This window comes from Pelmatolapia mariae, linkage group LG16_19, assembly GCF_036321145.2.
Source record: "Pelmatolapia mariae isolate MD_Pm_ZW linkage group LG16_19, Pm_UMD_F_2, whole genome shotgun sequence".
NCBI lineage: Eukaryota > Metazoa > Chordata > Actinopteri > Cichliformes > Cichlidae > Pelmatolapia > Pelmatolapia mariae.
The window spans coordinates 39,661,826-39,678,101 of record NC_086241.1 but is presented as its reverse complement, the minus strand read 5'-3'; the positions used below and the strand labels follow the sequence as shown (position 1 = coordinate 39,678,101).

The window sequence follows — 16,276 nt, the reverse complement described above, 5'->3', positions numbered from 1 at the left end:
TTCTTCTGAAAATCTGTTGATTTTAACGTGTGTGTTTCTTTTTTGTGGTTTTCTGTCATTATTTTTTCACTTAATTTCTGCTGCATGACTGACAGATTTGTCATTCTGCTTACACTTATAATAAATATAAGGAATGAATTATACAACTTCACCTACTTTGTCAATTTACCATTTATTAACTATGTTTATTATAAAATTATTTTAAGAAAAAGTGTTATTATCAGCTATCGCTGCCTCTTGGTTGTTGCCCAGCTACACAGTCAATACATAAGGTTCAGTCCTAAATAGGGTTTAACAAATCTTGGACTGCTCAGTGTTACAGGAAATCACAACTTAGTGTTTTCTGCTCCACGTTATAAAACACTGAGGATTTAGATTAGTTTATTCAGATAAACACATGTTTTTATTTTTCCGTCTATGAGTATTCTTGTCCTAATAATATGACTTTAGCCAATTTATTTCTGTCAACCTTGGAGAAAAATCATCTAGCCTGCTTACACACATAACGGTTTATCTATCAAACACACAGCAGCCACATATAGTACACTGTAATAGCAGTTGTTAGTGAGAGAGTCCCTGGACTAAGTGAGCACCTCTTGGTACATGGATTGAGTGTGTGCTGATCTAATGTGACTGTGGAAATGCACTTGTCAAAACATGATTAGTATTAGAATTTATGTGACAAGCTGAGTACCCATAGTCTTTGCAGCTAGTAGCAGTCCGAAGCAGAATATAAAACACCTCCAGCACCTCACTGCCTTCCAGCCAAGAAAATTTTACACAACGCAGACACGGTGGCACGGTGGTTAGCACTGTTGCCGCACAGCAAGAAGGTCCTGAGTTCAATTCCACCATCAGGCCGGGGTCTTTCTGTGTGGAGTTTGCATGTTCTCCCTGTGTTTGCGTGGGTTCCCTCCGGGTACTCCGGCTTCCTCCCACCGTCCAAAGACATGCAGCTTGTGGGGATAGGTTAATTGGATAATTCAAATTGCCACTAGGTGTGAATGAGCGAGTGAGTGCGAATGGTTGTCTGTCCCTGTGTGTTGGCCCTGCGACAGCCTGGCGACCTGTCCAGGGTGTACCCCGCCTCTCGCCCTATGACAGCTGGGATAGGCTCCAGCGCCCCCCGCGACCCTGAAGAGGATAAGCGGAAGCGAATGGATGGATGGATGGATGGAACGCAGACACGTTGTTAAAAAGTTATTGTTAAAATCATGAATGAGGTCACATTAATGTAGCCTATCTCACAGAAAAGAATCTGTGCTCAGATATTTAATTTATTGTTTCTGTGTCTGTTGCAGGTGGAAGGGATGAGCCCTCAAGCTATACGTGTACCACCTGTAAGCAACCCTTTCCCAGCGCCTGGTTCCTGCTGCAGCATGCCCAGAACACCCACGGCATTCGCATTTACCTGGAGTCCAGCCCCTCCAGCACAACCCTCACCCCACGCCTCACTATGCCTCCACCCATTGGCAACGACTCCATCCCACAGTCCCCCCTCACCAACTTTCTAGGGGATAACAACCCTTTCCACCTACTGAGGATGACAGCACCCCTGCTCCGTGAACCTCCCCCAGGCTTTGTAGAGAACCGTCTCCCCAGTACGCCTCCATTTGTCACTCCACCTCCCCGCCATCACCTGGACCCCCATCGCCTGGACCCCCATCGCCTGGAACGCCTTAGTGCAGAGGAAATGGGCCTCATCTCCCAGCACCCCAGTGCCTTTGAAAGGGTGATGCGGCTAACACCTATGGCCATGGAGTCCCAGTCTATGGACTTCTCCAGGCGGTTACGAGAGTTAGCAGGGAACACTAACAGCACCACACCACCATTATCACCCAACAGGCCTAACCCTATGCATCGACTACTAAACCCTAATCCCTTCCAGCCTGGGCCAAAATCGCCATTTCTGAGCACTCCTCCATTGCCACCAATGCCCCCAAACAGCACCACCCCTCCCCAGACGCAGAACAAGATCAAGTCCTGTGAGTTCTGTGGTAAAACCTTCAAGTTTCAGAGCAACTTGGTAGTACATCGGCGCAGCCATACTGGAGAAAAACCATACAAGTGCCAGTTATGTGACCACGCTTGCTCTCAGGCAAGCAAGCTGAAGCGCCACATGAAGACCCACATGCACAAGGCTGGATCCCTGACGGGGCGTTCAGATGATGGCTTATCCACCACGAGCTCCCCAGAACCAGGCACCAGTGACGTGCCAGGTGAGGGCATGAAAAACCGTGATGGGGATTTCCAGGGGGAAGGCAACGAAGAGGAAGAAGAGGAGGAAGAGGAAGAGGAGCTTGAGAATGAGAGTCGACCAGAATCAAATTTCAGCATGGAGTCTGAGTTCTACCGGAACAGAGAGAATGGTTCTAAACCTCTGTCAGAGGAGAAGTCGTCCCTTGGCCTTGAGAAGATAGTGGAAGGTGGGGGACTCAATTCTATACAGCAGTACAATAATTTGATAGTTGACAATCGTAAAAGGATGCCCTTCTCAAAGAGGGCCCTGGATGGCCAGCGGGACACTGGAGATGAGGATTCAGTGGCTGGGGAAATAGACGACCACCAACGGGAAGAGAGGACAACCATTAATGGCCGGAACTGTGGCTCCGGTGATTCTTTCTCAGGTCTGTTCCCCCGTAAGCCCACCCCCATTACCAGCCCAACCCTGTCCAACTCATCAAATAAGAGGATCAAGATAGAAAAGGACTTGGACATTCCCCCCGTACCCCACATTCCTTCTGAGAATGTGTACTCCCAGTGGTTGGTTGGCTATGCTGCCTCACGCCACTTCATCAAAGACCCTTTTCTAGGCTTCAGTGACTCCAGACAATCGCCCTTTGCCACCTCCTCTGAGCACTCTTCAGAGAATGGCAGCCTGCGCTTCTCAACCCCTCCAGGTGACTTGCTAGATGGGGGTTTGTCTGGCCGCAGCGGCACCGCCAGCGGGGGCAGCACACCTCATCTAGGTGGTGGCCCTGGTCCAGGTCGACCTAGTTCCAAGGACAGCAGGAGGTGCGACACCTGCGAGTTCTGTGGTAAGGTGTTCAAGAACTGTAGCAACCTGACGGTGCACCGGCGTAGTCACACTGGTGAAAGGCCCTACAAGTGTGAGCTGTGCAACTATGCCTGTGCCCAGAGCTCCAAGCTCACACGCCACATGAAGACACATGGCCAGCTTGGTAAGGAGGTCTATCGCTGTGACATTTGCCAAATGCCCTTCAGCGTGTACAGCACCCTGGAGAAACATATGAAAAAGTGGCATGGAGAACATTTGATGACCAGTGAGGTCAAACTTGAACAAACAGAGAGGGCCTAAAGCTAATTCCCTGTTTCCGTATTCTTTGACTTCAAAATAACAAAAAGGGGTAGCTGGATACTTTTTTATAAGATTAATTAATTTTGGGTTAATTTTAATTGCGTCTTTTATTAAATAAACTGCCAACTGAGAAAAAAAAAAGTGAAAACAGAGATCAACTGAAGCTGTCTAAACTGCCTTATGTGGCATTCGTTTTTAAACAATCCGTCAGTTGAGTTATAAAATATATGGAGCCTTTAACTGTGCAATAATTTCTGTATTTATTGGATTTTGTATTTTGGCATGTGCAGGTACATTTTTATTAGAATTTTTTTTATTGTTTTCTTTTGCATTACTGTTTTTTTTTAAACCCACGTGATATCCTGAGAGTTCCTTAGAGGACAGAAATCCATTTTGTCTCTTTATTTTTTGGCCACTTCTTGTAGGAAATTGTATATTAAGCTAAATGTGTAATTTCTTGAAAAGCTGAATCAATCTTCAATTTGAAAGTGGCGTTAACTGAGAATGCTAGAATTAGTCTATTTTATGTGATACGCGAACAACAATCCTTTGGCATTGTAGCATGAACTGACTCTAAAACATGTCAACCTAATTTGATATATAGCACCGAGTGTCATATTTGACGATAAATGTAAAATGAAAGAGGATCCCAAGGTTCGTAAACCCCGTCTCCTCATGAAAACACCCTAACCGGCCACAAGAAACTGATGATAGGTAAGGCAGCTGCTGACTGCTACATAGTGCCGAGCTCCGACAACGCTACAACATCTTTCCCTTTGTTTTGTTTTAATACCATCTCATCTACATTCATACACCCATGCACTCTTTTGCATGAAGCCATATGATCTGTGTTATTTATTAGGAGAGAGCGCGAAGCCATCACGAGTATGCGTAGCAAGAAACAGAACAATGAGACCGAGCGAACACAGGGACATCTCAGGGTAAACTGTACTACTTTCCTTTATTTACCTGTTCACTCCTGTGTTGCCCCTTGGCAAACAACTTGCAAAGCATTTATTTCATCATAGGTTGTAATCATTAGAGGCCGTTTTACCCCTCACATGGCTAAAGTTTTAGCCTTAACATCCACCAGCTCACAAGTGTCCTCTTTAATCCTATGATTAGGTTCAATTCTTCCACTTTGTATGGAATCTGTATGTATTTGGCACACATGGATGGCAAACTTGTAATGGAAGGGTCGTTAAGAAATTTACATTTAGATTTGCATAAGCAAAAATTACATAGAAACAGTACACGTCAAGCCTAAACAGGTCACTGGCAACCTAGTGGATGTTAAGACCTCAAAGTTTGATTTCTAAAATAATAAAAAAATAATAATAGCCAGATCCCTATGCATTTTGTGCTAAAATACATGACAATTTGTTGAACTTGCATTAGTAGTAAATTTGGACTTATTGCATTCTAGTGCTTGTACAGTTTGATTGATGAAGCCACCTCTCTAGAAATTTAAATTATTGATTGTTAGTTGAGTGCTGAAATAATAAAATTAATTTATCAGTTTGCCTCATGTCCTGTTGTTATTTTAAAAACCATGAATCAGTTTTCTTTAAGCCCTTTTCACCTTCATAATGGCACTTTTGTCAGTGTACGAACTCGCAGCTCTGAACAACAGACGCACACGTACAGAAAAGGGCCTGGAGCCTGGGATCACCTGGTACTGAAGTGCCCAAGGTTGCTAGGCTTGTCTTTCCCAATGTTGGCACTGTAAATTAAGAATAATAATAATTTATTTGGGACAGTTTTTGTACTGCCATTCAAATTGACATGAGTGTTCCTTGACCAATGACCTTCCTATTTATTATCTTTGACAAATGCAACATTTGTTATGAAGTAACAAATTAAATGAAAGCTAAAACGTATCAACTTTACTGTGTAATGTGACCGTTAAACAGAAAAATCTAAATTAATACAAACGTAACAATGCTGAGTTTACAATGACGAGTACCCAGCACAACATCAATGTGTCTGTGTGTGTATATGTGTATTCATATGTACATATAAAGGCACAAACCTATATATAGAGTTATATGAAACGAGTCTGTCCCTCAACAGAAAAGTCAAGAAGAGGACAAAAAGCCACACAATGAGTTAGGGAAGAGACTGGACAAAAATCAGGAAAAGCAGTAACTAAGAAGATCAGAATTTAGTTCACTCTGTCTTAAAATAAGTTTACAGTATTGATACAAGGGTAAAAATAATATGTGTGTGTATGTGAGTTTGAAACATTTCTTTCAGGTTTGCTTTGAAACTTTCTCTGAATGCCAAATTGGCAACGTGTACATTGTTTTTCCTTTCTTGTGTTCTTTTTTCTTTTGGTGATGGGGTTTTAGTATATAAATATATATGAATATATATTACATTTTTGTTGTTTACTGTAAAAGTATACCAGTATTTGTAATATTGGAGAATGCCTGGGCATTTTACAAGACTATAAAAAGGTTGTTTTTTTTTATTCTTTTTACGTTACAGTCCAGTTTAAATTGTGGGTCTCTTAAACTGTTTTTGTCACTGTAATTGTAAAAGTCTTAAATTTTAGTAACTTTTATTCTGCCTTGGGTGTAATTAAATTAAAAAATTATAAAATAAATGAATTAAAAAAAAATACTGAGCTGTAACACACTTGGATTTGATAGTGGGGTGGTGAGGGTGGAGGGTGGGTCCCATTTTTTTCAGGAAAAAACACACTGAGAATCCTGACTTGTATCTATTTTTCTTCTTCTGGAACGGAGTATTCTTCATGGATGGTTTGAAATACATGTGTAGGCACTTGCTGTCATTCCCAAGGAGCTTGTCTTTTAAAAAAACAAACTGAAAAAAAAAACCTTGTAGACTATGTGCATCCTTTGTGAATAGGGTACTGTGAGTACCTCAAGATGTCTTGATCTTATATCGGGATGCAGAGGGGCCGGTGAATTTAATGACACATCCCAATCCAACGACGGGCTGTCACAGCCTGTTTCTCCTCTCGCTGTGTGGGACAAACAGAACCTGATGAATTTGTACTGTTGTAATGAATCATGTTGTACAGAATGGGATCAAATAAAGGTTGTTAAGCAGCCTTTTTGCGACAAAAACACACACTGATGTTTTGTTTACTGCTCCATTGGTTGTACATAGTTTTTTATGATGACACTGTTTTTCATTTTCTTTGACTTTTTGTGATTTCTAACTGGCACTGGCAGTGAATTCCCTGTGTTTTGGGGAAGAGGGTGGACGTGGCTGTTCTGTTTGACCCTTGTGACCTCCATGTCAGTTTTCAGGCACACGCCTCCCACGTTGATATTTCTCGGCATGAGAACAGAGCACAAATACAAGCTGTTACGTTTCTTTATCCTTTGGTTGTTTGTCTCAGTTTGTTCTAATTTACTAAAGCTCTGAAAACATCGAGTCTAAATTACAACTACGCACAATTAGCACTGCAGCAGTGGACCACAGAAACCACAATCCCAGGAACACCTGCCAGCGAGCACAGCGCTAAAGCAAAGGCTTGGAGCTGTGATAGCACACATTTCCTTAGATGCTGTTTGTATTCACAATCAATCAAAAATGCCGTACTGGCAGCTTTCCACATGTTTGTACTGAAACACCCTGATAAATATAGTTCTGAAAATACAATGCAGAATGAAGTGAGACACTGTCACTGTTGGTATGTAATAATGTTTGAAAGCAGAGGGGAGGGGCTTATTTGGAGTAGGGTTGTAATGCTGTTTTCAAAGTTCCTTTATTTAAATACACAAACTCAAAGGCTGCTGTTACATCACTGAGGTCCGGCCTGTGGATGCCATTGGCTGATTACAGTAAACGTGACTTTCAGACTTCCTCTGTCTGCTTCTTTTTTTTTAATCAAGACCACTGAAACCAGTCAACTCATCAAAGTTTGTTTGTTCGCTATTTTCCACACTGAGTCATTATAGAATATTTAAAATGTAATTATACAACGTAATAAAAAATAATGTCAGTGCAACTCATAAATAACTTTAATATTTTACCTAATTTAATCAAGTGTTAAACAATATACTTTATTACTCTGTTGACATGATTACACTGGACGATCACAGCATATAAAATAGTAATTTAAATGAATAATAATGTATTTAAAAATGAACTGAAAATTATGTAAATAATGAAAAATGATAATATCATAAATAACTGTACAGTTATAGACTCTCATCTCATTTCACTTCTATTTTCAGTCTCTTTTCAGTTTAATTTGAGAAAACACACACACACACACACACACACAACTGAAAGCAGAGACGCTCTGATTTATGTTTTTGGACCAAGATAATCAATAAGTAAAAATCGTATATTGTGATTTAGTGTAGTTTTGTTGTGAAGTGTAATTTTTTGCATCTGTAGTTAAAACTACAGTGGTAACAGTACAAACAGGCCTTCATAGATAAACTATACATACATACAACATTTTAAGCACTACATTTATTTATCAAGCAAGTGGAGAAAACATATTACCTTATTGCTAATATGTGCTCTTGGAAACAGAATCACTGAACGTGGGAGCATACTTCAATCCCCATTTTAATTACTACAAGTACACCTGGAACCTTCAGTGAAAATATAACATCCAGTTTATTCATCGAATTTGACAATAACCATATTTTCTCTCGCTGCTGACTCACATCCTTTGTCAAAACGAGTGTGCCACACAAGAGGTGGCACTGCTACCTGTTAAAATGTTGAACCCTGCAATCAATCACAGAGGCTCAATATGTTTCAGATACGACAGTGAACAAATGACAAGTCAGAGTAATTAAATCGCATTCAAAGACATAGAGGAAGTGTTGTTTTTCTAATAAAAGAAGCCCAAACCAGACAAGAGGAGATCGTTTTGTTGTTTCCATCTCTCAAAGCCCTGCACTCCTGCGACTGTGAGTGACAGCGTTTACAATGAAAATACAAAAATCTACACGATAGCTGCTAAGATAATACATCTGTGCATCAGCCTTTCCGTCTTCTTAGAAAGGAAACACACGGGGAAAATCAGTCCCTAAAATGAGGTCATTAATTCTCTCATCACCTGCTTCAAAATTTTTACATTTTCGCTCTTATTTTGATTTAATTTCTTCTTTCCAATTCCACAGCAGAGAAGAGGGTGAAAAAGAAATCCAGACCCACAATTAGACCGAGGGAGGTAGGAATGCGGCATTGGACAGACCCAAGCGAGTTGTGATTTGGCTTGAGTTTCAAGGCAAATGGGTAATTAAGGCTTTTCCCTGGCCGGCCTGCACTTTGAAGTCCCCTACAGGGGGGATTATTCCAGCCAAGAGAAAGACAGTGAAAGCAAAGTAATGAGACCCAATAAGAGGGGAAGAAACTGAGAAAAGGAAGGAGTGAAGGCTTGCTGAGGAAAGAGATTAAAAATCTAATCATTCATCTTAACACAGGCATGCAGGCAAAATAATGCCTAAATTCCAAGGCCTCCCAAGCAAACATTGAACAATCGTGATTTAATTAATGGTTTAATTGACATAAAATTAATCGAGGATGATCGAGTGGATATTACTGACATATCTGTGTTTGTGTGAATAGTTTGTCTCTGGAACTTCTGGTCAGAAAGAAAAGGAGAAAAGATGGAAAAAACAAACTTTTTTGACAAAATGTGACTAACACACACACACACACACACACACACACATACTTACTGTTTTTCAATTGCTCCTTACTTTGTAGTATATCGGCTCTCTTAACATCTAGCAGGTCATTGGCATGGTTACATTTGGCTTTGATGTAGCCACATAGGAACACAAAGTAGAAAATGTTACATTTATTCTAATTTGACAGTTTTTTCCATTTACAATGAAAATACAATAAATGTGGAGGATCTTAACCAAGCCTTACCTCTAGCCCTAGATGGGTCACCGATGATCTGGTTAATGTTAAGAGGATATTATGTTATCACAAATCCTAACAACTGGGATACACTATTGTTTTAATTTGAGTTAACGAATGTCAAGTTCTGCTGGACTACAAAACTACAGACCAGGCTGCTCCCCTCTCTGCTATTATCAACCCCTTAACCTGCTTTTAGAACTACCTAAAAGTGTGTGAGCAGTGGTGGGGGATTAAGGCAGACAGACACCTCTGGTTATTCAGAGGGATGGAATTATTTCAAGACCCTGACTGGCTGTCAGCACACGCAGCGCCTCCTCCCTTCTCGTTATAAAAAAGCAACTTCAAATGACTTAAGCTGCTGGTCGTCAGCACCAAAGCCACACTGTTGACAGGTACAGTAGGGTCTTAAGCCTTTAAGATCAACGGTGCTATTCTCCCTGACAAAATCCCCCCGAGGGCTCCTCCCTGATTGGATGGCAGAGGAATGAAGCATGGAAGTAGAGAGGTGTGGCGGAGACTGAAAAAGAAGGGTCAGATGAGAAGGTGTCACAAAGCTGTGAGGAAAGGGGCAGAGAACCTGGGGCCGTCTGCTTAATTATGGCAGAGGTTTAATAGCCAATCGAGGAGGATTCTCTCAACGTGTCTGCTAATTATTAACATTATCATTCCCCGGCCTCGTCCCTTGTCCAATTGGTTGTCGTGCCTATTTCACGGCTCTTTCCAAAAACACAGCTATCTGTGCCACACTTTCACTGTCAGTTTCTGCCCTCGAGACTTTTCCCGTGTTCACAAATAAGAGGAAGAAGCACCGCTGCCTCATCTTCACATTGCAAACAAAGGAAGAGAAGTTAGCTAATTGTTAGCTACGTGCTTTATACGTGCAGTGACTTGACTCAGCGTGTTGCTGCAGTCATTTGTTTCTTATTGTATCTGTGCATTGTTCCGACACAAAGCCTTACATCGCTGTCTCTGAAATAAATAAATCTTAGTGACAAAGGAGAAGCTATCGATTTATTTCAGCTCACAATCACAGCCACTTAGGTGATTACCCAGATAGTGTGTCATTATCTGACTGAATCAAATCTCCATATGTGGGAAAACCAGCTAAATGTGATGAGGATTTATGCTCTGTAACATCTTATATATTTGAGTCCTTGTTCTGAATGCTAGGAAAGTGATCGGCAGGGTGACTTCTTTAAGAAAAAATGGCAGAGAAGGAAAAAGAGGGAGTTAGCGCTGCAAGTCCTGAAGGCGCAGTATAAGAGGTGCACTGTGTCTTTTTGATATTCAGATTTGCCTGCCTACACACAGCATTATGACACATTTGGATGATCGCATTGTAGGATTAACGGGCCTGCCTTGTCATTTTCAACAACAATGCCACAATTTAGGGATGCTATTTCACACACGGCGCTCCGCATTAACGCTGGCCCAAAGATTTACATAAATCTTTGTCTTAAGATGAAAGCAGAGAGGGGCTTGAGACAATGAAGTTAAGCTTTAGAAATGAGAGATGAGAGGAAGGAGAGCCGTCACCGGGCGTCGGTGGCGGAGGGAAGGAGGGAGGAAAGTTTGAGGATAAATCAACCAGTAGTTATGTTGATTTGACGAAGACTGTGCCTCTTCCCATTCTAGTTGGTGTCCATGTGGTAGAAGTAGAAATAGGAAATTAGCATTTCCATATCTAAAAAGGGGTCAAAAGGAGGTTAGATAAATGGAGGTGAAGGTGATGAATGTGTGTGATTTAGTGTTGTGTCGCTGAATGAAAGCCTTCTTCTTCCACATAGGAACTCTGTCTTTTACCCCCCCTCGCTCCTTCTGTCCTCTAATCTCCTGGCCTGCAGCAGTCACTGGAAAAAACGTAGCCTAGATTGTTGCGCCTCCCCCCTTCTCCTTGATTGGATTCATCCTGGCTGATTGAGAATCTGCTTACATTAAAGCCAGTGAGAAAAGCGATAGGATCAGATAGATCTGACCACTGAAGGCCATTTTTTTCCCTTTGAAATTCAGAGGAGGTTCTGGTGGTGGGGAAGGATGGGGACCAGATTATGGGGCAAGTGAGACAGTGACAGAGAGGTGAAGCATGAGTGACGCTATCAGTAGCATTATCGCTGTGCTCCAACCTTGTTTCATTGCCTTTATTTCACAGACTGGCCCTGTTGAAGCTTTTCAGGAAAAATACGAGCAGGGAGTGAGCCACAGTGTTCTCTGAACCGCATACACACTGACAATAAATGATCAATATCAAATACAAGAATATATGTGGAGGAGGTACATTATAATTTAGACAAGCAATGTAACAATGCAGCCGCTCACAAAACATATGAAATGCACACGTTTAGTTATCAGTGCAGAGTCTTAGTGGAAGTGGAAGCTGTAAAAGCCTTTAGTGTTTTAGATAAATAAATATATACCTGGTGGTTCAGCAGCTGATTTAACCAAAAAATCTGTGAGATAGATTTTATTGGTAAGTGAAGACTGATGTAAAAATATTTGATCACGTCTGGAGGAAGCCATGCTTTCCCATTATTCACTGTCACAGTGACAATGCAGTCAAGGCCAGCACACACACACATACAGATGGACACACCTTCCCATGTCAGCCGTGTCCCTCCTTTTCTGTTTTCAAGCCCATCTGTCTCCTTTAGATTGCTTCTCTCTGTCATTCGGCATTATTTCTCTCTCACTCTTCTTCTATCTTTCCTAATCGCTCTTGGTCATCTCCATTTTTCCTACCTCATTCTCAGTGTGGTTGACATCCTCTTTCCTTACCCATACCCCAACACCCCCAGTTCTACTCTATGTCCTCCTTACAGACCCCCACTTCTATCCCCCATTCATGTGATAATAAAATACACTAATGGAGCTGGAGTGACGTACCACCTTGAACCAGCAGGGAGGTTATTTACATCATGGAAGCGGGCTGGTGGCAATTGTGATGGGCTGCCTCGATCAGTCAGCCATGACAGGGTAGGCGAGACTCATCTGATAACGGAGAGAGTGAGGAAGCTAAGGAATGGAGGCGAGCTGATGTTCTGGAATCTTTTCTCTTGTTTGGTTGAGTCTTTTCATGCCCCTCTTTATTTTCTCCTTTGTCATCTTCCCTTCATGTTACTCTTACCTCCACTTGTTTTTTTTTTACATCATGTCTTTTTGTCTCACATTCTCTCCTGCACAGCTTCCTCCTCATATTTCTTCTTTATATTTCCTGTACATACTATAAAGTTTATGGAACTGAAATTTCTCCAGGTAGACACCTAACCCTAAACAGGTCACTCATGCATGTTAAGAGAATAATAAAATAGTATCTTTGGATGCCTGGAGCACTATTTTCCCTTTTTGCACCTTGTTATTTTAGATATATATCCAAATGGACTCAACTTTGATCTCCAGAGTCCTGTGCTTGAGTTCATCCTGCCTATTGGCCTTGACAGAATCAGTGTCCGATGTTGGGTCATGTCAAATGACTTGACTACAACTAAAGAACAATGCAAAAGGCATTGTTAGGAAACTTGGAAACAAGTGCAGCAATTTCTTGAAATGTGTAAACATACATGGAAATACAGTAGGCTATGTAAGGCAAGAACATAGTTTATGTAAATGGCCTGTATTTGTATAGCGCTTTAAGGACCCCAAAGCGCTTTACAGATTCAGTCATTCACACACTGGTGATGGCAAGCTACATTGTAGCCACAGCTGCCCTGGGGCGCACTGACAGAGGCGAGGCTGCCGGACACTGGCGCCACCGGGCCCTCTGACCACCACCAGTAGGCAACGGGTGAAGTGTCTTGCCCAAGGACACAACGACCGAGACTGTCCAAGCCGGGGCTCGAACCGGCAACCTCCCGATTACAAGGCAAACTCCCAACTCTTGAGCCACGATCGTCCCATGTGTATGTAATTCTAACAAGCTTGAAAGTCAGTATTTGGTATGACCACCTTTGTTCTTCAACATAACCTGAACTCTCTGAGACAAGACAGTGTTCTTGTAATTTGTTGAAGTTGTCAGGTATACTTCTCCAGATTTCTTGAAGAACATTTTAAAACTCTCCTTTGATGTTGGCTGTTTTTTGTTCCATTCTTTGTCAAGATAATCCCACACACATTCAATAATATTGAGGTCCAGGCTTTGAGTGTGTTTTCTATTAAGTGATGCCAGAATGCACATTTTCTTTGCAGTAGGAGAAATGTTTCGTTACTCATCCGAGTGACTTCAGTGCAGGCTGACTGCAGGTTTCCTCAATGTTAGAATATCTCATTTGCATAATGACCAAAACTAACAATGGGCCATGAGTTCATCTCATTACTGCTGTTAGGCAAATTGTCACGACCATTGATCAATAACCTAGAGTACCATTCACAGAGAGTTGGGGAATGGCTGCAATCACAAAATTGTGAGATGGTGAAAGATGTACCCTTAGTTCAGAGATGTTTATTCCCTTTCCACATAAATGGCCTTCTTGACTCCGCGCTCAAACCAGCATTCCTCCTTGTCCAGGATTTGCACATCTTCATCACTGAAAGAGTGGCCACTGGCCTGTAGGTGTAGATAAACTGCAGAGTTCTGGCCTGATGAGGAAGCTCTTCTGTGTCGTGCCATCCCCTTAGCCAGAGGTTGTTTAGTTTCCCCAACATATAATACATGGAAATTAATATTCCCCAATAGCAATGGCAATATTAAAGAAAGAAACTAAGAAGGCTAAGGCTAAGAAACTAGCCTGTCATCTTTTGTATCCTCTGTGGTTTATTTGATGTTTGTCCACTGAGTATGTGTGATTCTGTAAATTGTAGTACTCACTCAGATTGGATTTTTACCCAGGTCTCCCTTTTCTCTTTGTAGGGTAAAGACCATACAATATAAAGCACATAGAGGCAACTGTTGTTATGATTTAGTGCTAAGTAAGTAAAGTGAACTGTATTCAGTTGCAGAACCAATTGCTCAGTAGTGTTCTAGGATAGGATGACAGAGCCCTCTTTTCCAACTTGGCCACAAACGGTGAAACTAGAAGACCCATGGCAGACACGATTCTGCCTGCAGTACAAGCTCTGTATGTGAAATCTGTGGATTTAAGGCACAGTTCTGAGAGCAGACACACTTGGTCAGTGTTGAGTGTGGTCCTGTTGGTGCGGGTGGGTCCTCCTATAATCTCTTATGAGTTAACTCAACTCCTTTAGTTACTGGAACACAAGTGAAGAAAGGTCTAATATCATAGGAGACCATTGTTTCATAATGGTCATGTTCTATCACCTTCTCCACTAAATCCAAAGTGTTCTGAACATTGTGTTTGGAGTTGCCTACCAATGGGCAAAAACTATTGTATTGTTTGATACTGTATGTATTTTAACGAAGTAAGGTAAATCATATTGACCTTGTATAGCGCCTCCTGGGTTTAATCTGGTATGAGTTCTGGTCAGTAGCATTTTCCTGTTCTACCTGCTTCAGACAATGTATCACCCTTTTCTTGTAGCCACCACATGGTCTTGCCTTAGGGGTTCAACTATTGTTGTCACTACGCAGTGGCAAAATTTTCTCATGATACTCAGTATGGTTTAACAAAACTGTGCACCTACCCTTATCTGCTGCAACGATGATGGCACTGTCCTTATTACACAAGTGCCTTTTTAATGTTATGTTGGATGCTTTGCATTGCTGATACAGACCAAAACCTTTTTGCTTTAGCTGATTCTGTGATTATGATCAGTTCCACTAGTAGAATTTATCTCAGCATGAAAGTAAAGTTCAATTCTTTTGTAAAGATGTCTTTCTCTGCTTGATCAAGTTGTGTGTATGTACTGTTTATGCAAATGCACTGTTTATAAAGTTGGGGAAACCTGCAGTCAGCTGAGACTGAAGAAGTAACTTGCATGAGTGACGAAATGTTTCTCCAACTGAAAACGCTACGTCCAGATGAACACAATCAACTTTCTAGGGTTTTCTTACCTGGATGACTGAGGATGCACCTACACACTATCCAAGTACGCTTTGATACACTGACAGTGTGAGTCAGATCACTGCCACACTGAAAAATGAAGCCATTTCCAATCCAATCCTTTCCAGATGGTATTGCACAGTACATCCAAATCAGATGGCACTTTTTCATAATTGCATCAGTTTTGACAAGATCCCCAACACCAGTGGGTGAAATGGAGCCCCAAACTGTGACAGGGCTTGCAGTGTGTTTTACAGATGGCTGTGGACACTTGCTCTTGCATTTTTCTCCTTATCTCCTCCGTATATACTGATGACAATTTTAACCAGAGTTTTCAAATTTAGATTCATCCCTCCATAAGATCTCTGATTTCGGTCCAGTCCTTGTGTAATTTGGCAAGCCTCAGTCTTTTCTCATTTCCTTAACAATGGCTTCTTGACAGCCATGCTTAGACTTACACCATTTGTGGATAAACTTCAGCATATGGTAGATGGATCAACCGAAGGGCAAGATTAATCTCCCAGGTTCTGTGTCAGGTAGACATCATCTATTAAAAATATCAACAAAAAGCCTTGTTAGATGAAATATTTTTAACTGCTCTAAAAAAGAAAAGTTGACAGCTAAACATGGGACAGGACACTGTTTCACAGTCTTGGTCCTTTCCAGCAAAGCCTTCCCACAAGAGATGAAGCTCTTATAACTACACAGGTTGGGCAGACATCACATTACCCCTTTGGATTAACAATGGTATGTCACTCATGTTAATAAGCCTATGAAGGTAGACAAGCAAATACTTGCTCCTCCACGCACTCCTTAGGTGCCGTTTCTGTTGGCCAACCTTGGAAAAAGATATGAGAGAATACGTAACTGCCTGTTCCAGATGTGAGTAACAAGAGTACTGCACACCATTCTTCTGGTCTGTTACAACCTCACAGTTCCCCATAGACACAAGTTACATGATCAGCTCATGTACCTCCAAGCTTCCAAGTAATGCCATACTATTCTATTTTGCAGTATTATGAAACCACTAACTGGAATTAATGTACTTTTGGGCAGAGCTGGTGTGTCTTCATGATTTTGTTCCAGATGATTTTGAAAAAATACAATGATGAGTCTAATCTTAGAAACTCTTAGAAGACAAAATGTGCTACTTAAC

The 16,276-nt window shown here is 41.5% G+C and overlaps 1 protein-coding gene across 1 annotated transcript in view; it reads left to right on the top strand.

Annotated features, from left to right (window-relative positions):
• The window catches only part of bcl11ba (BCL11 transcription factor B a), a 37,834-nt gene extending 33,069 nt beyond the window's left edge, over positions 1-4,765 (top strand). Inside the window, exon 3 of the mRNA XM_063499724.1 lies at positions 1,302-4,765. Within this exon, the coding sequence (XP_063355794.1) occupies positions 1,302-3,319 (2,018 nt within the window). The 3' untranslated portion in view covers positions 3,320-4,765. The remainder of the gene's footprint in view (positions 1-1,301) is intronic.
• Positions 4,766-16,276: the final 11,511 nt, after the last annotated feature.